The 27,974-nt window shown below is 44.9% G+C and overlaps 2 protein-coding genes across 2 annotated transcripts; one reads left to right on the plus strand and one right to left on the minus strand.

The window, feature by feature from the left end:
- The first annotated feature begins 42 nt into the window (after positions 1 to 42).
- CIR1 (corepressor interacting with RBPJ, CIR1) lies at positions 43 to 21,328 on the plus strand. Its single transcript, XM_042822262.1, has 10 exons — positions 43 to 169; positions 566 to 660; positions 1,425 to 1,498; positions 3,213 to 3,226; positions 3,316 to 3,371; positions 3,614 to 3,662; positions 3,877 to 3,994; positions 15,833 to 15,939; positions 17,998 to 18,083; positions 19,782 to 21,328. Exons 1-10 carry the CDS (start codon positions 98 to 100, stop codon positions 20,485 to 20,487), a joined length of 1,377 nt encoding a protein of 458 aa, XP_042678196.1. The 5' UTR covers positions 43 to 97; the 3' UTR covers positions 20,488 to 21,328.
- Positions 21,329 to 25,729: 4,401 nt separating this feature from the next.
- SP9 (Sp9 transcription factor) lies at positions 25,730 to 27,628 on the minus strand. Its single transcript, XM_042822571.1, has 2 exons — positions 27,608 to 27,628; positions 25,730 to 27,082 (listed from the first exon to the last, which is right to left on the minus strand). The coding sequence occupies exons 1-2, from the start codon at positions 27,626 to 27,628 to the stop codon at positions 25,730 to 25,732; spliced, it is 1,374 nt and encodes a 457-aa protein (XP_042678505.1).
- Positions 27,629 to 27,974: the final 346 nt, after the last annotated feature.

Consider the following 27,974-nt stretch of genomic DNA (forward strand, 5'->3'; position numbering starts at 1 on the left):
GGCGCCCCGCAGGAAGGCCCGCCCGCCGGCCCGGAAGGCCCGCAGCGAGCGCTGGAGCCGGTTGCGCTCAGCCGGCGGGCCGCTCCTCGCCGCCGCCATGGGGAAGTCGTTCGCCAACTTCATGTGCAAGAAGGACTTCCACCCCGCCTCCAAGTCCAACATCAAAAAGGTGAGCGGCGCTCCGGCGCGTCCCGGCCGCGGCTCAGAGCCCCCGGGCTCCTACGGCCGTCTCCGTTCCCTGGCTCCAGCCCCGCTTGGCGCGGTGTTGCCTCATGCTGCCCGCCGCTGCCCTCCGTTCCTGCCCGCAGGCCGCTCCCGCCCGCAGGCCGCTCCCCGCAGCTCCTGGCACCCAGCGCTGCTGTATCCGAGCTTCGTTTTCCCTCCGCGTTACTCGGCTTCCCCGTCTTTGTTCTCGAATGTCGTTGAAGTTTTAGCTTAACAAAATTATGCTTTGATGAAAGCTGATTTTCAGCGTGCTAAACCAATGAAGTGGTTATAGGGTGTGTTTTACAGTACCCTACAGTTTTACAATCTGCTGGAAGTGGAAACCTCTTGTTTTAACTAGGTATGGATGGCGGAACAGAAAATATCCTATGATAAGAAGAAACAAGAAGAATTAATGCAACAGTATCTCAAAGAACAGGAGTCCTATGATAACAGGTGAGAGTCAGCTCTTCCTGAGCTACTTGAAGCACTGTTTCTCTCTGACCACCACGGTAAATGAGGATGGTGACTGGAAAACTGCTGTCTGATTGAGCAGAATCAATAAGGTCTGCTTTCAAATCACAGAACCATAGAATTGCAGGGGTTGGAAGGGACCTCAAGAGGTCATTGAGTCCAACCCCTGCTAAATCAGGTACCACACAAAAGGTCACACAGGTAGGCTTCCATATAGGTCTTGGATGTCTCTATACAAACAGGCTCCACAGTCTCTCTGGGCAGCCTGCTCCAGTGCTTCATCACCCTAACTGTAAAGAATTTCTTCTGCACGTTTGTATGGAACTTCCTATGTTCAAGATTTAGACAATTGCTCCTTGTCCCGTCAGTGCGTGTGACTGAGGAGAGCCTGGCCTCATCCAATTGCCTCCCACCTCCCTCTTAGATATTTCTCGACATTAATCAGATTCTCCCTCAGTCAGTGCTACAAAGAACAGGACAGGTAGGTGACCTGGTATTGCACGTTCTGATGCAGAACTGTGTTTCAGTTGTGATTGATATGTCTGATCATTGGTACACAGTGAAGCATGCAAAAGCGTTGACTGGGCCCTTGTTTTTTTGATATTCAGCTTTTGGTATGCTGTTTAACAGATGGAAAATTTCTGGTTATTATCATAATTTTTTGTTGCATGTTTCTTTTTTCTTTTCTCATTAACTAATACCTATCTGAACGCTTTGTGTATAACACTCCAAACTGTTCCTTTCAGGTTGCTTATGGGAGATGAGCGCGTGAAGAATGGTCTTAACTTCATGTACGAGGCCCCACCTGGAGCGAAGAAAGGTACTGAGTTGTCTGTTTGTGGGCAGGCAGAGCTAACGTCGCTCTGAACAAATAAATATGGTCATTCAGATAATAAAACAGTATAGTCATAGAGGAGTAATGCTAGAAGGTGTTGCTTTTTGTTCTCCTACTGGATATATGCATAGATGGATCGTATTTAATAATTTTGATTGCACACTACTATAATTTCAGTCAAATTGAGAAATACTTTTTAAGCAACAGTTCAGTGTGAAGGGAAGATATGGCAACATCAGAGGTTCTGTGCTTGGCCATAGGTGTTTCTTTAAGGCATTATAAAGCACTGGGTGAGGAAGACTAGACTTTACCAGCACATTGGCTCCAGCAGCACAAACTGTTTTGCCCAGCTCTCCTTTTTAGAAATAGCAGGGTAGCTTTTGCATAAAACTTCTGCCCGAAATTGAGCTTGATCCATGTCAGGCACGGGAGTTACCAAAGCAAGAAGTTAATTAGCTGATGTCTTGTGAGTAATAAATGCTGGATGACTCAACTCTGGTGGGTCTGGCTGTCACTATATTTAATACATTCATGAGCAGGAGTTCCTGAAAGCCTTGTGGACACGTTGACATTGTTAAGTTTTAGTGACTGATAGGTGTAAGCACAGGAGTAAGAAAACATAATCTGTAAGAGTTTCTGCCTGAAAGCAGGTTGCCCTGTAGCTGTTGTGCCGACCTGCTGAGACAGGCGGACTCAGTAAAGCCAGCATGTGGCCCGGGCCTGTTTCCCAGCCAGTGGGCCTGAGAAGGCTCACCAGGGCTGATTCAAAGCCCTGAAGGCTGACCGACCTTCTGGAGGAGGCTCGGACTCTGTTCTCTTCTTCTAAGCCCAGAAATACCATCTCCACCAAACTGAAATTTTATTCTTGATAATTTTTTGTTTTAATTATTACACATGCAAAATATAGAACAGAAATATTTTACTATCTTTCCCTTACGTCTGACCTTTTTAAAACATGAAACTGAAATGATAGGTATGGGCCCATGGGACTGACACAGTGAATGACACAGTAATGTTTATTAAGTAGTTTTTAGGGTATTTTTGAGATCCTGGTAACCAAAGTATTCAGTTTAACATAAATAGAACTTGCTTTGCAGTAAACCCATGCCTGATAGGAATTACATCAAACCTTGTGAGAGGAAAACCTTTTGTAAATTGCAATTTATTTTTTATGAATTAGCTAGCGAAGAAACACATTTTAACAGTCTGTAGTCTAGGAAGCACTTGTTTTGGGAAATATGAGTAGAGAAATCTAACTAGACTTCCTCCATTAAATTCAGAATTTGCATATTAATCAACTTAATGATAACCTTCTGGCAGGGAGAGTCCCTCTATAACTGCTACGATAGATGACTAGATACTGACTAGGAAACAAATTTTCTCTCTCTGAAAACCAAAGAGAGCTTTGCAGCATTGCTGTCCAACCCCAAGCTGTTGTACAGTGTTTCCCTGGCTAGAACTTGCAAATTTTTGTGCTTGTATATCACAGCAATGTAATTTTAACAGATGATTATGTTTTAAAGGATTTGCAACTGCATATACTAGAAGCTGATTATTTGTGTTCTCTATTTTAATTAACTTACTGCTGTATTAGTATATACTTCAACATGTTTTGCTTCCAGATTGGGCACCAGCTGCATTTTATGTATGTAATTAATATATTGTCTCTTCTCTTTCCATGATTTCTGAAAATTTGAAGAGGAAACTAAAGAGGTATTTTATTACGTCGTTTCCTTGTTTTCTACCTGCTTACTGGATGTGTATTGGAAAAGCTCAAACTTGCCATGCTTTGTGTTTTGTAGCAAGAAGGAGAGACTGAGTACAAATTTGAATGGCAGAAAGTCGCCCCTCGAGAAAAGTAAGATGTCTGGATTTTATCCAGAGAAAAAATATTCTTTTAATTTACCTTCCATGGTCTTTTCTTTTTCTACTTTCTTTTCAGTTTCACTTTTTAGCGGGTCATTTGCATAATCATTCATGCCCATGCAGTTAATTAGTAAAAGCTGTAAACCTGGAGAGATCTCAAAGTAGTTTGGTGTGTGATGGTTTACAAAACAAAGTGAATTTACGATGTGTTTGCGTTTTGTGTCTGTGTGACAGGTACGCTAAGGATGACATGAATATCAGAGACCAGCCGTTTGGCATCCAGGCAAGTCACATACATATCACTCTGTGGAGGTCTTGAGTGTATTGCAAATATTATCTAACTGCAGAGTATCCACGTGGACTTAATTTTATTGTGTTTCTCAGTGAGTCTAAAAGCATTTCTTCTGCCTAATAACACAAATGTTTCTGTAAATGTTAAGTTGTATTGTTAATTAACTTATGCCAGTGTTGTTTGGCTTCTTTTTTTTACCTTCTAGGTGCGGAATGTGAGATGCATTAAGTGCCACAAGTGGGGCCATGTGAACACTGATCGAGAATGTCCTTTATTCGGCCTTTCTGGAATCAACGCGAGCTCAGTGTCCAGTGATGGTTCAGGTAGGCAGCAAATGCCTTTCTGAGGGTCCGGATAAAAACGTGGGGAAAACTTCTCAGGTTTAATTTTGCAAATTTTATCTTCTTTCGAAAGGTTGGTGAAATGGGGAAAAGATTTCTTATTTCATATGTCCTATCCAACATTTCTGATCATTTCAAGTGCTAGGGATCTAATTTTCTGGTTACTAACTCATTTTTTGAAGAATCTCTAAAGACTGTTGCTGTTGGTTCTTCCTCTGACAAAATGTCAGAAAGCTGCAGTGAAATTGCTTCCGTCGGAATGAGAATACCTGTTACCAAATAAGTAATCATGTAATGTGTTGTCAAAGACTGTCCCAGTTCAGGTTCAGGCAAACTGCTCTGAAAAGCTGTAGTGTATCAGTATACTTTTTGTTAATCATTTGGAAAAATGGAGAGATTTTTTTTTTTTAGTATATTTGATTGCACTTCTAAAAATGGATGAGTAACTGGAACTGAGCTTTCCTGGTTTCCTTTCAGCTGGCTTCTGATTGCTTTGTGAACTTTTTTTTTTTAATTAGGTTTTAATAAAGAAGTGAATGTTAGCATTCAAATTAGATGATGTTTGCCTAGAGTGCTATAAGCTGACTCAAGTTAGTAATGCTTTTAATATTTTCAAAATCTTGGTCTATTACGAGACACCTGGTAACGTGGGTGAGTCTTCAGACTTGCTACTGCACTCCAAGATCGTGATCATTCACTTTTGCAGGGATATCACTATGGCTGCACACTTGATAACACCTATTCTGTTTCTGCTCAGGATATCTATTTTATGTAGTAGCTCTTAGTTTTACTTCACGTTGGGCCTACCAACAGTCTTGCCTTCAGAATTACACCACGCAGATATTTCATCTCTCTGGGAAGATGCATAGAAGACTTAAGTTGAAGGAAACAATGCCTCTTGTGCTCTTCTGCTCCTAGGCATTGTCTGATGATTATACCAATGTGTTAGCAATCCCGCAGTTGACATTCTCAGCCTTTATATTCAATATGTTATAACATTAAATCTTCTTACCTCATTCCTACCTTAGACAAAACTGTGCTTGGAGTGTTTGGTGGGGGTAGAATTATACAGTGCAACTGTTACATGTCAGTTGTGCTTTTATGCTACAGAACATTTTTATTCCAGTTCAAATCATGTGGGCAATTTTTAGGAGTGCTTGGCTGGAAAATTTGAAAAATATTTGGTGCGTGATTGCACCAGCTTGAAAATGGAGTCATTATTTCCAATGCAGACACTTCACAGTGTCAACATAAGGCTAACTGCTTGCTTCAAACCCAACTGAACTAATTATCGAGATGCAGGAAAGTTGGAACGCTGCGTGTTTCCTACGGAGAGAGATGCTGTCTGGGCAGCTTTCCAAACAGTCATGCAAAGCCTAAGAGAGGGATTTAATGCGCAGGATGAATTTTGTGTTAGGAAAAAGCTGTAAAACTGTTTACATGTACTCAGGCTGTGCGAGTGACCTCACGTTTCCAAGTTGGAAGACAGTGTGCTGTGCTGAGCATAGTCTTTAGCAGGCTGAGAGGAAGGATTCCAGCAAGTAGGGGCGGGTGACAGATCGGGGTTTGCATATATAATTTGTAAGGCACTGTGATCTTGGGTTTGAATAGTCAGCTGTAATGATATGACTACCTTCTCATTTTTTCTTTCAAGAAAACTGTATGTAAAAACACTGGTGGTAAAATTTAAAACAATTGTAAGTTCTTCATCTAACAGCAGATAAGAGGTTTATAGGAGCGGGTAATATCGTTAATTAGATCAGCAGTAAAAAAGGTTGCCTGCTTTTTCTAACCTCGGGCATGCAATCCTCTCATCAGCTTTTCTAAATCTTCATCCGATTTAATAACAAGCTAAGTTATGCTCCTCTGAGAGCTTCTGGAGTTTCCTTGACTGTACATGAAGTATACAGTTAAGTGAGAACACAAGTTATTGGATTCAGTAATTCTCCTAAGACTCAGAATTTATGCATGTTAGGTGAAGCTTACATCTCATTTTACAAAAATTTTACAATTTTTTGAGCTGAACCCTGAGACCGGTCCTATGGTGTCTGGGATGGGGGATTAAGTCCTTGTCTTCGTGGTGCTGAGAGCTCTACCCAGGTTTCACCATGTGCAGATCTGCAGTCAGCTCTGTAAACTTAGCCTTAGCTGAGGGTGAAGTCAGTTTGTCAGAACAGTGTTTTTACACTTCCTGACAGTGCACTGCAATACTAGAAAGCCAAAACCTGTCATGTTCTGATCAACCCCCCTCACATGCACAGTATAATCTTGCTTTGACCATTTCTCTTCATTGTTGTTTCCATTCGTAAAATCTACCCAATGCTTTTTATGAGCCTTAATGCTGAACCAGTGAGCACCTCTGTGAATGTTCTTGTCTTCCTCTATAAAACGCAGCACTCTGAGCTTTGCTTTTTCCTCCTTCTCTTTATCAGTAATGATATTCATTATTACTTCTAAGCTGCTTATTCCTAGTTGTTTTTTTTTTCTGATTATTTTCTAGTACATTGAAAATGTGTTCTGCTGTGCCATTCTTACTTTGATTGGCCTAGAAGGCAGAAAATACTACTTAAAGTAAGTAATACTTTGAAAGGTTAGGAAGTAAATCCTTCTGCAGGAGCTCCGTCTCTGAAAGCTTGTTCCTGCTTTGTGTGTTGTGAAATTTGAAATGTAAGTGTTGTCTCATAAATGAAGAGTGCAACGATCTAAGAAATAGGATATGATAATAATAATAGTAAAAAAATAGTATAACAGTTAATAATCCAGTACTGCAAATAGCTTATGAAAGTAATTTTCTTTGAGGGATGCAATCTAGCCTATTGTCCTGATTTCAGCTGGAACAGAGTTAGTTTTCTCTATAACGTTTGCTAAGATGCTGTGTTCTATTTAGGAAAAAAACAACTGTTGATCCCACACCCAACACATGTTGTAGTTGTTGCTGAGCAATGCTGCACAAAGCCAGGGATGTTTCAGCTTTTCAGCTTCTCTTACTGCCCTGGTAGTGAGGGCCTAGGGGGCACAGGAAGCCATGAGTGAACAGAACCAGCACAGGTGACCTAACCTGGCCAAAGGGCTGTTCTGCATGATGCCACACAGTATGGAACTATAAAACCAGGGGAGTTGGCTGGGGACTGCCACAGCTTGGGGACTGGCTGAGCATTGGTTGGCAGGTGGTAAGCAATGGCATTTCACATCAACTCTGCTTTTCTGTCTTAGTAAATTGTCATCATCTCAACCCATGAAGCTTTTTCTCCTGATTTTCTTTTCCTTCCTGCTTGGAGGAGGGGTGAGTGAATGGCTGTGTGGTGCTGAGCTGACTGCCAAGTTAGACCATAGCAGGCCTTTTCAGTGCCCAGCGTGGGGCTTGAAGAGTTAAGATAATGATGGATCTGACCAGAGCATGTTAAAATTGTTACAAGCTTTATAGTAGCATAGTAGTTGCTGGTCACAGTATTGATTCTTTCACTCGCAGTGTGGTTTTATTTGCTTTCATAGTTACTTTTCTTAGTTCCATTCTTATCATTGCTGGGGGCTGGCCTAAGGTTACACGTGGTTTTGCCATTTTGTAGATAGCACATGCTCATATTACATTGACCAGGAACTTAATGTGGTGTCTGTACTCGGTACTGCCATCATTCTAGCAATTTGGGAACCTTACTGTGAGGACTATTAACAAGCTCTTTATTACAGGCAAGTTAAAATAGGCTTTGAAAAATTTGAATATAGCTGGGATGATCAAACTGGCACAGTCCTATTGCTGTGTCTTCTTTGTGTTTCTGGTTTTGTCTGTGGTTAAACAACCATTGCAAAACACCAGCCAGGGATGTGCCCTGAGGTGGGGTGGCTGTGGGTGGCAAGGTGTGTGGGAGGAGATGGGCAGGTATTAATCACCATCTCTGAATGGTTTGGAATTCACCCCTTATCAAGTGCAGAATCCTAAAAAGCTGACAGAATGTTGTTAAAAGGTATGCCCTGATCGTGGCAATATGAGAGAGTTTGAGCTCGCTGTGCTGTGCTGGTGCCTGGCCTGTGCCTATCAAACACTGTTCTACACTATTCTGTACCATCAAAAAGAAGAAAATACTTCTGGGTCTATCCCACCCCCTGCGGCAGGTCCTGTGGCTGAACCAGAGAGCCAACAGGAAGCAGAAACTGCCCATCCCTATCTTGCCTTTTCTCCTTCAGAAATTTAAAATGCCCTCAGAAGGTCTTCTTTGAATGGCATCTTCAATTTAATAAAAGCAGAACTTTAAATGCTCAAATCAATAAGCTTCAGTAGGATTTTAAAGTAAAAGAAAGTAATGCAGAAACAAGTCATTTCAGAGGGAAAGAAATAGCACATGAAGAAGAGTGAATTAGTGGTTGGGACAGTGATCTGCCAAGAAGCACAGTTACTGCATTCCAGCATTCTTGCATTTCTTGATGTTTTATTGCCTGAAGTTTTTCAAAGTAGGCCAGTCTGTTCTTAGGAAGACCTTCTGCTACAGTTATGAGAAATGCACATTTCACTTCTAATTGCCGGTGTTATTTCCTTTCATATGCTATAAATGATGCATCTCAACACAGAGAAAAACTGAATAGCGCTTAATGCAGGTGCAGTAGGTGTTCCAATGTTCTCCTTCAGGAAGAGAGCAGAGTAAAATTCCTTATTTGGACTCAGGCTTTTCAGCCTCAGAGGAAAAGCTTAACTTGAAATGAATGAAAATGAGACTTTGATGGATTTAGTGGGGTTATCTGAAGTGCTACTCTGTTAGTCTTTGAGAAAAGAGGTGCAGTTCTCTTCAGCAAAAGGCACTGGTCTTTGCATTTATCTGATGTGACGGCTGCATTGCCATCTCCTTTCCTGCATGGAATCCAGAACAGCAATCACTGTGTGGTTTCAACGTTGAGTATCTCACACAGAGACCAGTTGCTGACTCTGCTTTGCTCAAGCGGATCCAGTGCAGGAGAGCAGCGTGCATGGCAACTCCGCTCTGTTCGAGTAGAAGACCTCTATCTTTCAAGATCTAAAATACACTGCAGTGCACCAGCAAACAGCAAAATAATTACAATCAGTCCCTTAGCTGAGGCTTGGTTATTTCGCTTCTGGGACTATTTTACTAATCTAGCAGGTAATTCATACTAGAAAAAAAAATAATAATCTTACCATTAAAAAAGCGCCTTTTGAATAATATCTCACCAGTGAATAGAGATTATTTCTGCAATAAGGCAATTTCAGTGGATGTGGTTAGCATGGGATAATCACACCCCTGGGGTACAGCCTTGTCTGTAATCTCCCAGGAGTGTAATTATTTCATGATAACTGCACCCCCTGATGTTGCATTATTTCCATTATGAAATTCTTAGTTTTAGATATAAAGTAAGTTACTTTGATCACTGGAAACTGCAAAGTAGTGTTAGAATGCTCCAACTGTGACACGTACAGAGACCAACTGATAAGATTTACTTCTCCTTTACAAAGTTAAATCAGGCAATCAAAATGCTGCTTTGGGCTAAACTGCTTTACCTTTTTTTCTTTTTTTTTTTTTTTACTGGTAAAAATCCTAACTTTCAAAGTTCAGACAAGATGAAAGTATCTCTTGTGGTTCTGACTTGACATGCAGCTGTGCATATATGTGTGTATATGCACATATGGAGTTATTAGAACACAGACTCATAGGTTTTACATGCAAAAACTTTTGAAGTAATTTTGTTAATTCGCTTCAACACTGCTTGTAAGTGCCATGGTCAGATAGATCAGTCCAATCTGATGCTCTTGGCCTGTTGAACTTAGGCTGGAGAGTGCTGGGCATCATTCTCTGCTCTGTACTGCTTTCAACATGTTACAGTCAACTGGCTCCGTCTATGTCCTATCCAGTGAAGAAACGATTCTGCAGGATGATTTATGCCTTTATGGAAAACTGAGGCAAATGAAAGTCAAAATGTGACTGAGTGACATGTATGTGTATGTAGCATCTGACCTACCAAGATGAAAAGGTTTGGTGTGTCAGTGTAAATGCAGCCTTCTAAAGGCTCATCAGCACCTCCTGAAGTTTGTGCCACTTTTGTGTTACCGCCGCGTCCCCGCACTCACTGTGCTTGTCTGTCGCACTCTGACCTTCAGCTTCTTTGGGGTGTGAAATCCCTTGCCATAGAGATCATTGAAATCGTCAGCCATGCTAAGACAAGAAAAATGAGATTTATGTCTGTATTATGTTATCAGTAGAATCTCCCTGCGTGTTTTCCAGGGACAGATGTGGTACCGTTTTGTTTTCCCATAGATGAGAAGTGCATTGTATTGGGAATGCAGGAATGGATTGAAGTGTTCTCTTGAGTCTGTATTAACAAAGGAGAGGTATTTGAATATGCTAACTGTGACCATTAGTATAAATGGTTATCTGCAGAATTGCAGCAAGCATGAAACTTTCCTTTACGATCTGCAGCTGAGACCTTTGATTGTGAGCAGTAGGAGCCCTAACAGAGTCTTCACATAGTTCAAGAACTATCTCATTTCAGAATGGCCCTCCATTTATGCTTCAGAACCCTCTGTATTTGGTGTGAATGGCATTTGAGTAATAAATATGGATTCCTATAGCAGTTTGATGATTTAAATGTTTTTTACTTCTTAAAAATTCAAGATTCTCTGAAATAGCCTGCGACAAAAGCACGGCAATGTGTTACATTCAGTTAAACTGCAGATGCTCTGAAGAAAAGCTAATTAAAAGCCAGAGGTTTTGTATTCATTGGTTTCTCTCAATGCCAACTGCAGCAGTTGCTTTGAAGTGTAAATATGGTCTGAATGTAGTCATCCCCGAAAGAGATGGAAAAATTATCAGTGAAAAATGATCAGTTCTGAATTAGTGGAGGCTGCGTAAACTTGCTGGGTTCTTCACGACCGGGGTCACGATCACATAATTATGATAATAGCTCTTTGTCCTTCAGACAAATGAGAAGTGTCTACTCTTATCTCTGCCACAACTGCGGTGAAACTTCACAGAAGATATGGTGTGATTAGGCTCAGCCTGTAATTCTTTCCCTTTTTAGTTCCATTTCCTTTTAAGCCACCTGAAAAAAGAACCATACAAAACTGTATGGAGAGCACAAAAAGTATGTGGGTATATTATTGACAAACCTGTCTCTCATAATTTTGAAGTTAGGTTGTCTTTTAAAGCAAAACCCAAAAAGCCTTGTGTCTAAATGGTACTCCCTTCCACCATACGAAGTCACATTCTGATTTCAGCCTGTATTCACCCTTCTCGTGATCATCTGCTGAGGCCACCAGCGGTGTGGTTTTCCATCACTTATTTAAGGTGAAAGAGCTGTTTGCAATCTTCCTGGTGTACACAGGTCTACAGTATCCCACCTGCCCACCTGCAGACACAACAGAACCAGACGCTGTTTGTTTCTTTTATGTTCCTGTTTGGAAACTGTAGCTGGAAACTGTAGCGTGTAGCCCTGTCCTCAGCCAGTGGAGTTGTATTGCTTGTGAGCTTATGCTACACTGTTCATCTTCAATGGAAATTCAATAAATTCCTATTTGTTTTGCTTAGAGATCACTAATAAGGTTTTAAGATCTGAGTGGCAGTTGCCAATGTGATTGATTTATTCAACAGCAGAGCGTGGTTTTAATATTGCTATCATATAGCAAATCAAATTTCTTTTTGGGAGAATTATGGCATCATGCTGTCCAAGGTGAGCATGAGAAAGGCCTAAGCATGTCACCACCATTCTACTTTGTTAACAAAAAGCACGTGGTAATAATGGATAAGCCTTGAGAGTCTCTTGTCCTTGGTTTGTAAGTGACTTTTTAAGCCTGAGTAGAGAGGAGTATACTGAATGTGAAGCGTACTGATGAAGGGCTAGCAGATAGGCCAGTGTGCTTTCTATTTGTGTTTGTATGAATTTCATCTCTGTTAGCAAACGAGGAGATAGCTATGGTATGGTGAGGAATGGGGAAGCTCTAGAAAAGCCCAAACGCGTTCTGAATATTCCGTTGGCACAAAAAATGAGCATTAGTTGAAATGAAGGTTAAGAAGTTGTAATTAAAATGGCACCATGAAGAATATACTGCTTTTTTCAGGTGGTTTGTTGTTTTGTTTTGTTTTGTTTTTTTTAAATATGGAATGGCTTATTTCAATTCGTAACACTATGTAACTGCATCTGCTGTGTACTGGCTAGGATGATTTCTCCTGCCACAGGCGGGAATGCTGGTTACAGCATTACTGCTTCTTACCTCTTTGCTTTTCATATGTATTCTCAAATAAAAATCTAGATAGGAACTTCATCGATTGCAAAGAATAAATGGGTTTGTTTATCTGTGCTGGTGACAGTAGTGAAAGCTTTTATCAGTAAGTTGAGCTGACGCTGTCGAGGGTAGCACAAGCAGATAGATGGAAAAGTACTATCTTGGTGATACTGACAATCACAGTATTATGGTCTGTCCTTACTGCCGCTGAAACTGTTGTAGGAAAAAGTGGTATTTAATCACAGTTGTTATGAAAAAAGGTTTTAACGTCCTGTTGGATAATATTGGATAATTTGAAAAATGTGCTTTAGACATTTTAATGGAGGTCTGCTGGATGGCGTGTTACAGCTAGCATTGTTCTCCCAAGGAGGAGTCCTTTGCCCGTGCTCATTAGATGAAACATTCTGGCAACAACAAAGCATTACACACGCTCTTTGCGTCTGTGGCTCTGTGAAAAGTACAGACAAAATGGAAAATGACAGTTTTGGCTATAGGTTCTCTTGTTTCGGGGCTGTGAGTGGGGGTAATAATGTGGGGTGGGAGAGCCTGCTGTAAGCTTGGCGGTCAGTAATTGAAATCCAGAATTATATTGCCCCCTGGTTGTTTAATAGAAGCAGAATCGATTCTGTTAAATTGATCTCAGTAAAGTGCAGTAAGAAATTGGAGTGCTCTTTATTATAGAAACAAATTGACAAAATGTTGTAGAAGTCTTCATATGATATCCTTGTGAAATCCAGCATAATTGATGCTCACGTGGCTTCAGAAAAATTATGCTTACAGCTTTTCTATTTATTGAATTGCATGAATATTATAGAGATGCACCATCAGCCGTCAAGCTAAGGTTGTGCTCAAGTTATACTTTGTGAAGACTAAAATCCTTCTTTCCATACTTCATTGAATGGTTTGAGTTTTCAGGTTTAATGTCCCAACCCTGAGTTAACTGAGCCATCTATTATTTTTTTTTCCTTTAAAACTACTTTGAACAAAATATAAGAGAGAGTAAAAACATTAAGAACTCTGAGAAGAAGTAGGAAGAAGTAGCAGCCTATTTGCTTGAAAACAGTATTTCTTCAGGCTGGGAAAAAGATAAAAAAAAAAAAAGTGGAAAAAAAAGTAAATTCTAGAAAATAAGCTTGGAAGATTGAAAAATTGCCATTTAAAAATAGCTATGTGCTCTATTTGACTTGTTTCAGAAAGAATGAGAAACAGGTGATGAAACATTATGACTCTGAGCTTATTTTTAGTTAGCTGATGAAGGAACACTGAGAGACTTCTGTTAGGATTCCTCGCAATCTGCTATTTTTACAGAATTTCTACATCTAGCTTGCTATTAACTTATGACATGTCCTCTCTGCTCCTTTTCACCTGCATGAGATCACAGATCTGACTTCTTCACGGGCACTCTCACAAGGCCCTAAGGAACGCACATGTGAGGGTGTTGTGGTTTGAAGCATGACACGGAAACGGGGTCCCTTTTGGGGAGAAGGAAAGAATAACCACGTTAAGATGAGGAGAGATAACAAGGTAACGCTGCTGTGCAGTGCACTGTGCCTCCACACCCAGTAGCCTGCTGCATGGTGTCATGATATGCAGTACTGGTAAAACTGGGACGGGGGACGTCCATTTGCACTGTACACAAAGAATGTTTCTTTTCTGATGACGGAGTGACTGAAAATTGATGGATGCCACTTGTGGCGTACTTAGGTAGCATCAATTCCCGCGAGCTTAGCCAGCTGAGAGCCTCTCGGCCCAGGCTTACCGTCTGTCCTTAACATACAGTTTGAAAGGAAGAGCAGATAAGAAACAGTTGGATTCATAAACCACTTGAATCTCAAGATCTTGTAGTACGTTTGGTGTAACTTGTCCACCAGACAGGAATAAGAGTGATATGTCAGCTGTTCTTGCTACAGTAGTACCATGTTGTATCTGAAGCATTGCAGATGGAGCTATGAATGTGCCTCCTCGATGTCAGTAATAAACATGGCAGCAAGGCTTCTAGAAATTTGTTTTAGCTGTGTTCACTTTCCTTTTTAGCATAGCTATTATGTGTGCGGCTGTGCTGATCCTGGTGTGAGCAGGCCTCCTCTTCCTTGTGTTGGTCTGTGCTTTACAGCACAGCTGCAGTCAGTTGGGCAGAAATGTACCAAAATCAGTAGCGTCGTGCATTTGTGATTGGCTTTTTGTGTGGAGGAGGAAATTACTTACCTCTTCACAGTGCTGCTGTGAACAAAGAATGCCTGAAAGGTTTGTTTCTAGAAAATGAGCTATGGGTAAAAGTACATCTATGGGAAAAAGGTAAGCCCTTACTTAACAGACCGTGTGGACTCAAGTAAAGACTGAGAGGGATCTTTCACCAGAAAATTGTTTTGCCTGGCAAAATAAATAAACTGGTGAAAAAATGCAGGGGATCCTGAAACATTTCCAAAGTTTTCTTCATTCTTTCTTAGTGTATAGGCCTGTTTGTTTCAGTGAACAGTGTGTAATACAGTAAAAGTCAAGAACTTCAAAGCTGATGGGTTTTTTTGAGAAAGTGCTATTTGATGTTTTCCATAGTAATTCTGCTTTCTATGCTTACCCATGTTAAAAAAAAAATAATAAATTGTCTTGTTCTTCACAACCCAGAAACTCTCAAAACCACAAAGCAGGATGGATGTGTTCTGTAAGAGGAAATAGATCTCATGATTTACATGTAGTTTAGTGAAGTATTACTGATTGCTCCGTACTCGGTATAACATGCCTTCAAATTTTACTTTAGCTTGCCTTCTCCATTTGCCTTACACAGTCATTGACAGGAAGGCTAGTGAATGAAGTGCTATGGAGATTTACCAAAAGGGACCTACCAAAAGCAGGTGTGTTTAGGGTGAAGAGAAAATGCCTGTTCAGGGATTTATATATCGATAATTGTAGCCTTCAGTTAACACCAAGGAGCCAGGTGTGGGGTACGTAAGTTACAGCGAAGCCAGCACGATGCAGACAAAGCTGCTGTGCCTAATCCCAAACACCTATGCTAATGTGAGGTACTGCAGGCTTTTAAAGCTGAAAGCTGCGAGCGCACTTAGAGTAACAGCACAGCACGTCTGGGGGGCCCTGGAATGAGTGGGGACCTAACTGATTTTTCCATGCATTTATTTTCCATCTGTATACCATGTTCCTGATGATGGGTACTTTTTATGTTTAAGTTCAAAAGTGCGTGAAAGATTATGAAAAATGCTTTATTAGTGGCATAGTAGCAGTGCATTTTCCCATTGTGTTAGGGGAGAAGGGGCACTTAAGAGTCTTGTTTTATGTTTTTCTCTTTCTGTTTTCTGTGCGTTTTGTAGTATAGCAGAAATACACTTACCTAAATATATTGTTTTCAACATGACAAAGTTACATAAGAGAATCCCCTTGTACTTAAAGAAAAATGCAATTATTTTCTATTCTGAATCTCCAGACTGCTGTTTTAGAAAATCATATCTGATTATTTGCTCAGCAGAAGATTATTGAGTTGATTTAGCTGTGATTTTACTTAACAAAGCTTCAACTGAATTCCTACTGTGGAGTCCAAAAAAGGTAGAGAGATATAAATGATACATTCAAACTGTGATTTTTGTGAACAGGGCCATCAATGCACCCCTCGGAGCTAATAGCGGAGATGAGAAACAGTGGGTTTGCACTGAAACAAAATGTACTGGGGAGAAACTTGACCGCAAATGATCCATCACAGGTAATGATCTTTTTACCAGTAAGCTGAAAATGTCTATAAATCTAAATGTGATTGCTTGTGAATTGCTGCTTAATGTTTTCCAATATGCATATCCATAGGAAAGCTGAATAGCTGCACCAGTGGAAAATCTCCAGAAACTTACTGTGTTTTCCAGCTCTGTTTCAGTCAGAATGATGAATCATAAGTTACCTTTTTTTTTTAATCTGTTTGTAAAAAATTCAATACCTCTTTTGGTTGACTAGAAATTAAATTTTTCGTAAAGAAGTGGTTATGGGTTTTGCCTTGTACTTGTGATGCAGCGGTGGTCTCGGCATGAATGTTTGAGGAAGCATGCCCAAGTATTGCCAGGAGTGCTGCAGCTGAAGGTGTTTTTGGTTAACTGAGCGTTGTTATGTCTTATTTCTGGGGGAGAAAATATTTAGTTGTTATTACTTAGGCTGCACAAAGTATATTTCAAGTAGAGGCAATTTCATAATCATGTAAAGTGAAAAATTCACATGCATTACTTGTGAGATACTATGAGGGTGGTCAAATTGCCGTGTCACCAAGTTTAAACTAGAGACAAGACAACAGTCCTCAGCTGGTTCTTGAAATGCCAGAGTAAATCAACAGTTCCTTTTGTCTCCACAGTTGGATGTACGCAGGTTGCTCCCAAAGTAATGCTTCCTATTTATTTCCACTGAAACAACGATGGAAACAAAGAGCAGAGTATAACACTATTTAATGGAGTGAATTCTCAGCTACAAAACACTATTTTTCAACATGGTCACCACCATTAGCTGATTCACACAGATGAACTGAGTGAGACGCTCTTCGTTTTGTGGTGTGACAGCTGTGCATGGCCACCTGGAACATGACTTATCTTTCACATTGCTGTCACCACTGCTGAAACACACCACCCACCAGCTCACTGTGCTCACATCTGCTGTTTGAGCTCCATAAACATTCAGCAAGCATCGATGAGTATTAGAAGATGCCATTTTTTCTGCGTGGAGGAATTCAATGGCACAGCTTTGGTCTGTGCCCACTTCCATGTCAGACACCGTTCTGTCAGACTTCCCCTCTGCTGCTATCTGTCACACAGCAGCAGCACGTAATGGAATATTGGTGGGAAGGTTCAACCTCTGCTGCCACACCACCCGCATCTTCCTCTCACATTGTGGGCCAACATAATAAAATGGAAAGCAGCATTTCTGGAGCAACCTCTGTAACTGCATTTTATAAAGCTGTGTGCTATAGAAAAAATGTAGCATCTGGGCACTGTTAAATGGAGCACAGTGATACCAGTACTTTAGCCTTACATTAGGTGTGATGTTTCTTTTTTTTTTTTTTCTTTTTTTTGGAAGAGCTTTTTAATCTTTATTTCTTCTTTCCCCCTCCTAAGTGTGGCTAAAATTAAAAACATTGTGGTGAAGAAACTGTAATATACCAGATGCACGTAATTTGAAGAATTGAGGGTCATAAAGTAGCTATGCTTTGTTGACTGCAGTACTGTATGCAGATTGTATGATTACCGTATTTTGCATTGCTAGAACACTTTATGAGCATTTAAACACTAATAGCACAACAGTAAGGTAGATATGTTAATACCCATTTTCCTAATGACAAAACTGAGACAGAAAAGTAATTTGCTTAAATTACTCCGGGTTTGAGCAGGACTGGCATCGTACCTATTCATCCAAGCATGATAAAAATGAGGTGACTTATCCTAGGGAATCGTGGGGGCTCCAAAATTGGCTCATTTTGATTAAATGTTTCAGAAATGTTTCTTTCCCTGGCAGTGATTTTTCATATGTTACTAATAACTTCTGTTGTATAGCCCCCACATTACAGCACCTACTCAGCTTGGAGACAGAATGTGGGTGGGTGTTTTTTGGTGTTTTTTTTTTTCCTTGCAGCAAGTATGTTGCTTTTCCCAGGGAGTCTTCAGTTGACTTGGTAATGCAAGCACATCCATGCCTGTGCAAAAACAAGGCACGCACAGATGCATCACTTTTAATGCAGCAATCTGAATGGGGAGATTATCTGAGGACTTAAAGTTGTACTGCATTTTTCTAGGAATTCGTTGCAAGTGAAGGAGATGATGATCCAGAAGTTGAATTTTTAAAGTCACTATCAACCAAACAGAAACAGAAACTTTTAAGGTAAGCGTAGTATGAAGTGGAAGGGCTCTGTGTCAGCAGTAGCTCTGATTCCATAGTAGTCTTGTTGTCCCTCTACCTTTCCTATATCATCGAAGAGCTTAGCACCATCACTACAGAAGGAAGTGAATTCTGTTTGACATACACTTGGCCCCAAAAAGCACTATGCAGTGTGTCTGTCTGTCTAGCTTTTTTTGTCTTAACTGGTCCGTTCTAATCTAATTGGGATGCCTTTGCATTGTGCCCTATTTCTCATCTAGCTGGGATTCTGAAATAATAACTGGCTCATTGAAGATACTGCCAACTCCTGTTTTAAAGTATTATGTTGTACTGCACTGTTGACAGTATTTTCTTCCGGAATTAAATATTATATATGTTTGCTTACTGGTTTACAACTTGGCCAAGTACGTTATTTTATGCCATGCAGCTGAAGTGAACCTAACCTTGCACCTTGTTATCTCTGTTGAGGTGTGTCGGTGTGCTTTAGGATGAAGGGTTTATAGATTGCTGCTTCAGCTAAGCCAGCAGAGGGAGCTCCTCGTATTTCTGTACTTCTAATAACAAGTTGATGAGGTTTTCATTATTTGCTTCTATCCTACTTATTTCATATGTCAAGTGACTTGCAGTATTTTCCTCTGCTAATTTGCAACATTATTTTGAAGTAACACGAATGTGTGTAAGAGCTACTGCCAGATGGATCCCGTACAGGTATCACTGGTTAAAACTGTGCAGCCAGCTTTCAAGGTTAAAAAAAACCAAACCCCAACACACTGTGTACATGGAAAGCAGAAGAGGAAAAAGGTAAATTGTTAAGCAGGTACCTGAGTAGGTATGTTCATCTCGTACCTGCATATGTAACCAATCATTCACTGAAAATGCTGGGCATATGTTTATTTAAGTAAGGAATGTATACATATTTTGATAACTTAAAACAGTATTTTGTTTGAACTTCTGCTGGCCCAACACAGCTAATTGCAGTACTTCATATTTTCAAAGCTGAACTTCAGTAAATGTTTGGGTCCTTTGGATTTTATGAGTCTGAAGGGATATTTTTAATATGCTGCAGGTAATGTCATTCTTCACTGATTTTCTGAGAAGTGTAAGCACAGCAAGCAATCAGTTAAGAATGCAAACTTCTGCGAAAGCAGTTAAATGGCAGTGAGTGCGTGTGCATGACAGAGCACTGTAATTGTGGCTGGAGCACTTACATTTCTGCTTGTGACAGAAGATGTTATTGAAAATACCAACATTGTTTGCCTGGAGAACAGGCTCTAAAATATCAGTTTCCATCACTAATAGGAAGCGAACGCTAATTGTTTTTTTTTCCTTTTCAAAATCTGTTATAAGAATGCACAAATAAAAGCAGCAGATTTTCCAAACTGTCTCCAGCAGACTGACAGTAAGAAAGCACTACCAATTAATTATCTGCATTCCTGGTGATAAGGCCAAAATGCACTTCTCTTTTTTTTAAAAATAAGGAATTGAAAAACCACATTCTAACTATGCTTAGCTCAAGGTTAGAAGCTTAAAATGATTTTAAATACTTCTCTGGACGAGGATTGAAATTCAACACGCTTTTATGGAAAATAATGTATTTACTGCGTAGGACGAGCGAAGTAGTCAACTTTAAAAGACAATGACTGTAATCTGGAGTATGTTAACAAGTCTGATTGCGCTACTCTCTTATTTTGAAAATAAAAGGAAATTGGATCGTCTGGAGAAGAAAAAGAAAAAGAAAGACAGAAAGAAGAAAAAGCAGCAAAAGAAAAAAGGCAAGAGTAAACACAAGAAACATAAGATGAGCTCCTCTTCCTCATCCTCCAGTGAGACTTCAGGAAGCAGCAGCGACAGTGAGACTGACAGCAGAGATAAAGCAGCACAAAAGAAGATGTATTCTAAGAAAAGAAAAAAAGACAAGTTTTCAGAGGCTAGCAGCAGCGATTCAGAAGGAAAGGCAAAGACTAGGAAGGAAAAACTTTATGAAGATCTCTCCAGTAGTCACGGTAACAAGGACAAAGATAGGGAGAAGTATAGACTTTTAAAGCAAGATAGTTCTGCGGAGAACAGCAAATGGAGCTCCTGTGAGGGGGAAAGAAGGTCCAAAAGCAGACACCAGAGAGAGACTGAAAGAAAGGAGAGGGATAGCAGGAGCCGGAGCGCAGATAGAGGGAGAAGCCCTTGCACAAGTCACAGCAGTCACAGGCAAAGGCAAACAAGAAAAAGCCCAAGTCAAAGCCCTGGTGAAGAGCGTCACAGGAAAAATGAAACCAGGAGCCCCAGCACAGATGGGCACAGAAAGGAGAAAAAATACAGAGAGAGCAATGGAGACAAGTGCAGTAAAGTAGAATACAGAGAAAGGAGCAGAAGGAGTAGAAGCAGAAGCCGAGAGAGGAAAAAAAAGAGATAGTGTAGGGGACCGGTGCAAACAAAAATGTCTCCTTCTTGATGATACCTTTAATAAGGGCTTGGTGACACACTGCTCTTTGTTTTCCAACCTTTGTAACTAGCTTTTCCTAAATAAAGCCAACAGCGTCATTTCTGTGATGTTATAATATCTGTAAATTAGGACAAATGTTGCGGTATTTTTCTTACTGTATGAATATTCTTGTTGGCAAATATCTTGTGTGTGCATGCAGTAATCCCTAGACCTGAGTTTTAAAGTATTTCAGAGCAGTGTTTGATATCCTTGATTTCTGTCGGTGGTGATTTTTGTTTTGATGCAACTGTGAGGGGAAGCAGGAAGTAATGGGGAAGAATCCTGGGGTATGTTAAAATGGTAACAAATGTTTGAGATAGCTGTAGGTAAAATCCCTGCTTCCAACATCAAAACATTATGTTGTAGAGGGCTTTTTGTTGTTGTTGTGTTATACTGCACCATTTTTGCTAAAGTTCCCTGTAAGAGATCAATTTCATGAGTTAAAACAACAGAGAGACATAGTTCACATAAGTGTGTAGCCAACATTTTTTGACCTCCTGCAGTGTACAGCTTGGTCAGGGCTATCTAAACATCTTGAACCCCTGTTGGTGTGTGTCAGTACAATGTCAAGTTATTGTTCAATAAGCTCCCAAGACATGAAAAGAGCATTTAGTGCCTCAACTGCTCCGGGTGTTTCATCGTTTGTAGTAGGAAGTTAATGTAAATATCCATCCTTTCGTTTCTGTGGAACAGACTTCTTTTTCTTGGTGACCGTTGTTCTTCATGTGCTGTTACGAACGTCAATAATAAAATACCTTATTATTTAAAAGCAGTGAGAACTGCCTACTTCTCCAGTATTCTGAGTCGGTACAAATGCACAAGGCAATGTTTTGCTTTCTGTTTCAGGGCGGCACGTGGAGATACATCAGTGGACAGGTGAAGGTGCTGCTGAGCCGGTGGGCAGCTTTCTTCCCCCCTCACTGCCAGGGCAAACAGCGCTTTATTACCAGTCCACTTCTACTTCTTAAAACTGTCATGCCGTTTTTCAGTATCACTCAGAGTATAATATATGGTGGAAGTGACCTGGCTTCTCTTTTAAGCACGTGTGAATGAGTTTGAAAGGGTGAGCCATTAAGCGATGTCACCTTCTTCTAAATGCTTTTGTGTGAGGTTGCTCCGAGTGTTCTTAATGAAGTGGCCAGGCTTAAAGATGTGCGCAATCCAGCGGAGTCAAGCCCTGTTGGTGATGTGTGCGTGAGAGCTCTGAGCGAGCAGGAGCAGGAGGCTGCTCAGAATGCCCATACAAAGCATCCAAACATTGTCTTGTGAAGAACGTGCTGTCTGTCCCTCTGGGATGGGCAGTGTGATATGGGGAAAGGCCTGTTTTTGTGGCAAACTTCACGTTACACACAGCAGGAAAATTCAAGGGGTAACAAACAAGCAATGGGGTGTGCATTCCCAAAGCAGGGGCAGGGCTCTGCGTGTGGCAGGGTTCCTGTGCCCACCTGGGAGGGGCAGCTGATGCCTGCAGCTGTGGGCACTTTGCTGGGCCCTGCCATGTGTGCCCGCCGAGGTGCGTGCTGAGCACACCTGGCCTCCTTCCCTAGGAATGCCGGGAAGTGGCGCGGGCTCAACGTGAGGCCGCCGCGATTGAAAGCTGCAACAGGGAGAGTGCCGTGTTGGACGCCTCTCTCAGAGACCACCAGCTGAAGAGCTCTCAGCAAGCCGCTCGTACTCACGAGGCTCCCTCTGCTGAAGGTCCGGGCGGCCCGCCGCGGTCCCGCCGCCCTTGGGAAGGCACGTAGCCGGGCACCCCGCGCCAGGTGCGGTGCGGCGGGCAGAGGGGCGGCTGGAGAACGGCAGCCTGTGTGCAGGCCCGGGGCAAAAACCCCGGCGGAACCCCCCGCAGCGAGGGCAGCGCGCAGGGCGCTGGGTTCGCGGCGCGGCCGCTCGACGGAGCCCTGTAGGAGGTGCTGTCGCTTCACGGATGACGGTAAGAGCATCTTTTTATTATTGTTGTGATTAAAAAAATACACGGGACGCGGTCAGAGGTGACGGGGCCACCTCGAGTTCCCCCCGAAGGAAGCTCTCTATTTATGTTGTCATTGATTAATTCCCGCTACCTCATTTGATTCCGATTTAGAACGATTTGATTCTAATTGAATTAGCATGTAATTTGGGTGTACATAATTACTGTAATTATGACGTTCAGGTAAGGCAGCTTTCGGCTCGGAAAGGCAGTTTCAAATGTTCTACTTTTGTCTCTTCCCCGAGCGGACAGGGACTCCGCGCCCCGCGAGCCACGTAGCAATTAGCCCATCTCGCCGGCAACGCTCGTACGCCGGCTGAGACAACGAAGCCGAGGCGGGAGGGCGGTGCGGTTTCGCCCGGTGCCCGCCGGCGGGGTCCCCCGCCGGCGGGCACCGGGCGAAGCCGCGCCGCCCAAGGCGGCCCCCCGACCTCGCCCCGCCGCCCGCGAATTTCGCCGCTAGGTGGCGCCCGAGAGCCGCCGCACCGGTGCTGGCGACCGCCGTCGGGAAGGCGAAGCCGGGAGTTTTCACCCCCCTCTGTTGTTGTTGTTGTTGTTGTTATTATTATTATTTCTTCTCCCTTCTTTCCGATGTGTTAAGAACGTTATCCCTTGAGGGAATTTGTCGCTAAGTGATTCGAGCTTCAAATAAACACTCGGAGGGGGCGGGGGAAATGGCTGCGAGCGAAGCGCGGAGAAAGTTTCCTTTCGAACGGCAAAAGGCGCAGTTGCGGCGATCGGGGTCGTTGCGTTCGCTGCTTTCCTCCACCAAACCCTAAACCGACCAGCCCCGCAGCGGTGGGCTGCGCGGAGCCGCCTCCCTCCGGGCGCGGGGTGCTCTGGAGCCGCGGCTGGAAGAGAGAAACGAGATTTATTCTGCTGTCTTCGTACCTTTAGTTGGTTTTGTTTCGGTTTTTTTGTGTGTGTGAAAGTTCCCCAGACCATATAATTATCGCCGACAAGTACGAAAGAATGGCGTCGTTTATTTTTAAAAAGGTGACATGCTGTCTATTTTCCCCGTTAAACGAACCGGCGCTGCGGCCCGGAGCTGCTCCCTTCTTTCGTTTCGGGGCAGCCCGTCCGTGATGGACGTTTACTGACCCGAAGGGGCAAAGGCAATGCGAAGAGGTCCTTGATCACTGAGCTGAAAATTGTAACCCCGGCCCGGCAGAAACCGGACCCGGATGGGCTCCCTTTGATGTGTTTTATTATAAATGGAAAACAAAACCGCCTCCCGCCCCGCACCCGCAGCATTCCCTGCCACTCCGGCCGCCCCGACCCGCAGCCCCGTCCTCCGCCGCAGCCCTCCCGCACCGCTCTGTCCGTAGGAGCGGGGCTCGGCCGGCAGCGCCGCAGTTTCTGTTTGGGGCGACGTCTAGGTGGCCGACAGCAGAACCCGTTTGCCCGTGTTGTTAGCGCTCCCTATTTTATGGCGGATTAAAATATTGGTGTCCTTCCGATCTGTAGCGGGAGGGCTAAATTAACTTCTTTTAAGTTTTTTTTTTTTTTTTTTTTTTTTTTTTTTTTTTTTTTCCTTTTTTTTTTTTTTTTTTTTTTTTTTTTTTTTTTGTCTTTTTTTTTTTTTTTTAAATAATACAATTATCTCATTTAACAATTTGCCTTTAAAAAAAAAAAATAATAATACCGTGGCTGTTAGGTTGGTGGTCAGGAGACAAAGGGAGTGAAAATAATTTTCATTTCAATAATTGCCTTCTGGTCAATTTAACTGTGCCTTATTTTGAAAGAGGCTGCCTAAATGAGATTCCTGTCCCAAATGTGTTCCCAGGCCTTAGCCCGGCCTTTAATTATTCCCGAGTTTTTTTTCTTCGGCATAAGACGCTGCACTGAGTAATCACAAAGAAGTCAGAGAGCATCCTTGAACCTTTTCAATAGCAGAGCCACTGATATTCAAATACCGCGCAAGGACCATTTGACTGCATGGGGACATAAGCATTTCCAATTCGCTATTTGCATAGATCGACCGGCTTTGAAAAGGAAAGGAGCAGTTGTCTTCCCGGACATTAAAAAGCCTCGTTATCAAATCGAGTGCTCGGTTTGGGGCTTTTAAAACGTTTACATTTTATCTCAGGTTGCCCTTTACCGTTTGACATGCAAATTCGGCGCAGTTAATTTGGACAATTAAAAGGAGCTTCAAGGGAGCTTTGTCACCGAGCGTATCCCGGCTTTTCCCCGCGGACCGGCGGAGATAAAGTTGGCCAGAACAAATGATGTCTGGGAGATTAATTAGATATTTGATAAGACATGAATCCCTAATAAGGGAATACAAGGCACAGGGGGCTGCTGCGCGCTCTAAGTCAAAATTAATAACATTTAACAAGATTTTCATTTAGGCATGAAATGCCTTTTCCGGAGTATTGACTCGAGCGCTTTATTCCCCCGAGATCCCCCCGCACTAACGGCCCGAGCAGCGGCCCGGCTCTCCGCTCTCCCGCTCCGCACGGCGGCTCTCCCCAGCAGCCCGCAACCGGGCCCCGGCCGCCCTCCCAGCCCCGCAGCCCTGAGCGAGCCCGGGGCCGCCCCGGCCACCAATAAGGACAGAGCCGCGAGCGGATGGTTGCGAGTCCTTTAATAATACCAAAATGAAAATATGTCGAGATTTTTTTTTTTTTTTCCATACAGATAAACGCATTTAATTTCTTTAAGCGACCTTAACTTACGTGTGTTTGAGTGAAATGTTAACTCAACGTTTTAAATATCTTTTACATATATACTGACTTCCACAAAGTGCATCAGAAATTCAAAATAAAATAATAACTAAAAAAAAAAAAAAAAAAAAAAAAAGTAACCGAAGCCCCAAAACCTCCCTGAATTTCAGGAATTCACCGATAAAATAAAAAGGAAACCCCCGACCCCCCTGACAGATCCACATTTACAGGAAAAATAAGCGACCACACTCGGGTTGGGTTTTGTTTCGTCTCCGACCCCTATTTATACAGATGGGTATGAGATACAGAGCAACCGTCTCGGCCTGCCGCCTTAGTTTCTCACCTTCAGCCTCTCAGGATGCTTTCCTTTCAACAGAAAGAAGAGGAAAAAGGAAACGGGGGGAAGAAAAAACGAAAGAAAACAAAACAAAAAAGAAAGAAAAAAAGAAAAACGAAAAATCGCAGAAGCGTCCCTCGGGGCGGGGGGTCGGGTGGCCGCCGTCCCTGCCGGGCCGGGCCGCGCTGCGGGCAGCGATCCCTAGGAGTCGCCAGGGCCGCCCGGGGGTTCCTTGCCCGGGCCGCGGGCGGCGGCCGCCCCGTCGTGCAGGAGGAGGTCGGGGGACTCGGAGCGCGGCGTCTCCAGGTTGCTGGCGTCCGTGTCGCTGTCGCTGCCCTTTTTGCCCCCGCCGCCCCCGTTGTGCGTTTTGATGTGTTTGCTCAGGTGGTCGCTGCGCATGAAGCGCTTGTTGCAGACGGGGCAGGCGAAGCGCTTCTCGCCCGTGTGAGTCCGCAGGTGCCGCTGCAGCTCGTCGGAGCGGGTGAAGCGCTTCCCGCAGAAGAGCCAGTTGCAGACGAAGGGCCGCTCGCCCGTGTGCCAGCGCAGGTGCGCCTTCAGGTGCGAGGTCTTGCCGTACACCTTGCCGCAGCCCGGGATGTGGCAGCTGTGCAGCCCCTTGCGCCGCAGGCTGGCCCCCGCCGGCCCCAGCCGCTCGGCCTCCTGGCAGTTGGGGCAGTCGCAGGTGGCGCGGCCCGAATAGCGGCGGGCAGAGCGCGCCGAGCCACCCCCCGCCGCCGCCGCGGCCGCCCCCGAGATCATGGCGCTGGCCGCCGCCACCGCCGCGCTGGAGTCCGTGTAAGAGGGCAGCACGGGCTTGAAGCCCTCCTGAGCGAGCAGGTGCTGGCCGGTGGAGAGCAGGTGCGAGGCGGCCGTGGAACCCAGGCCGGTGGAGCTGAAGGCGGAGTGGGTGAGCGAGCTGAAGTCGGGGTTGTAGGTGCCCAGCTGGGAGTGCAGCGAGGCCTGGGGGGCGCCCGAGTGCAGCGAGCCCTGCAGCCCCCCCGCCGGGTTCTGCACCTCCAGCCACGAGCCCGGGTTGGCGTGCACGTCCCACCACGGCGAGGCCGCGCCGTTGGCCACCTCGCCGGCCGAGAGCGTGGAGTGGAAGCCCGACTTGTACCAGGATTCGTAGGGATGCGCCATGCCCACCCGCGGGTACAGCCCGTCGGCCGCCGCGCCGTGCACCTTGGAGATGAAGGCCGACTGCCCGGCCGGCTCCTGCGGGGACACGCCCGCCGCCGCCGCCGAGTTGGAGAAGAGCCCGCCGTAGTCGCTGCTGAAGGCCGACGAGGTGGGCGAGGTGGAGGCCAGGCAAAAGGCGCTGTTGGCCGCGCCTGTGCCGCCGCCCAGTCCGCCGGAGCCCCTGCTCGTGGCCACCGCGAAGCCCGACAGGCCGGAGCCCAGGTTGCAGCTGGACGCCGAGCGTTTCCAGGGGTGGAAGCCCCCCTTGGCGAAGGCGCTGGACTCGGGCAGTGTGGTCAGCGGGCTGGTGTTGCCGATCTTGTTGCAGGTGGCGGCCAGCATGGCCAGGGGGGTCGTTCCGAACCGCGGCTCCTCCTAGGACAGACACAAAGCCGCCGTCAGCCTCGCCCCCGCGTCCGGCCGCCGACCGGGAGCGTGGAGCGGGCGCCCGCCCCGCCTCGCTTCCCGCCGCGCTCCCGGAGGCCGCGGCCCGGCCGAGCCGGCGCACGTCGGGCGCCCGCCGAGAGTCCCCGCGGCGGGATGGGACGGGGCCGGAGGCGGCACAGCGGGGCAGCGCCCGGCGTCGGGCGGAAACGCCGCGGCAAGAAGGAGCGGGGAGCGCGGCGCGAGCCAGGGGCGCGGGACCGGCGCTGAGTCGAGCGGGACAAAAAAAACGGTCCGAAACGGAGCGAAACGCGTCTCGGCTCGGTTGGCGACGTTACGATTCATAGAAGTAAAGCGAGGAAGCACCGCGGCTTCCGTCCGGCCCCGCGCGCCTTCGGCCGCAGCGTCCCGACGGGGACCCGGCGGCAGCCCCGCTCTGGCGGCCCCGCACGACGGCGGCCGCGGCGCAGGTTTCCGGAGGCAGCGGCCGCGAGGAAACGCGCGGCCCCGACTTACCCCGAGGATCGACGTAGCCATAGCACGTCCCTGGGCGGGCTGCGGCGGAACGGGAGGGGACGGGGTTCGGTGCGCGCCCGCGCCGCCCCGGCAGCGCCAAGGACACTCCGGCTCGGCGGGGCTAAACTCTGCCTAAGTGCGGGGCGCGCCCGCTTTGAAGTACCGCTGGCTGCCGCGCTCACCCAATGAGGGCGCGGGCGGAGCGGGCCGGAGCGGCCCCGCAGCCAATCAGGCGCGCGGAGGTGCCGGCGCTGGGGCGCGGGGCGCGTGCCAGTCAGAGCGCGCGGAGAGCGCTGCGCGCCGGGCCGCGGGCCGCTCCGCAATTAGTGCCGCGCTGCTCTTCCCGGGACGCGGCCGGCGGCGGCGC

The sequence above is a fragment of the Centrocercus urophasianus genome, unplaced genomic scaffold (genome assembly GCF_019232065.1).
Source record: "Centrocercus urophasianus isolate 14NV4802_14NV808 unplaced genomic scaffold, USGS_Curo_1.0 seq_20, whole genome shotgun sequence".
NCBI lineage: Eukaryota > Metazoa > Chordata > Aves > Galliformes > Phasianidae > Centrocercus > Centrocercus urophasianus.

What these genes read in the sequence shown, in the direction of transcription:
- CIR1 (XM_042822262.1), top strand. Translation starts at nt 98, where the DNA reads ATGGGGAAGTCGTTCGCCAACTTCATGTGCAAGAAGGACTTCCACCCC. An exon ending in AGTGTCCAGTGATGGTTCAG is followed by an intron (nt 3,995 to 15,832) that starts GTAGGCAGCAAA and finishes TTTTGTGAACAG; the next exon opens with GGCCATCAATGCACCCCTCG. An exon ending in CCGCAAATGATCCATCACAG is followed by an intron (nt 15,940 to 17,997) that starts GTAATGATCTTT and finishes GCATTTTTCTAG; the next exon opens with GAATTCGTTGCAAGTGAAGG.
- SP9 (XM_042822571.1), bottom strand. Translation starts at nt 27,628, where the DNA reads ATGGCTACGTCGATCCTCGGG. An exon ending in TGGCTACGTCGATCCTCGGG is followed by an intron (nt 27,083 to 27,607) that starts GTAAGTCGGGGC and finishes TGTCTGTCCTAG; the next exon opens with GAGGAGCCGCGGTTCGGAAC.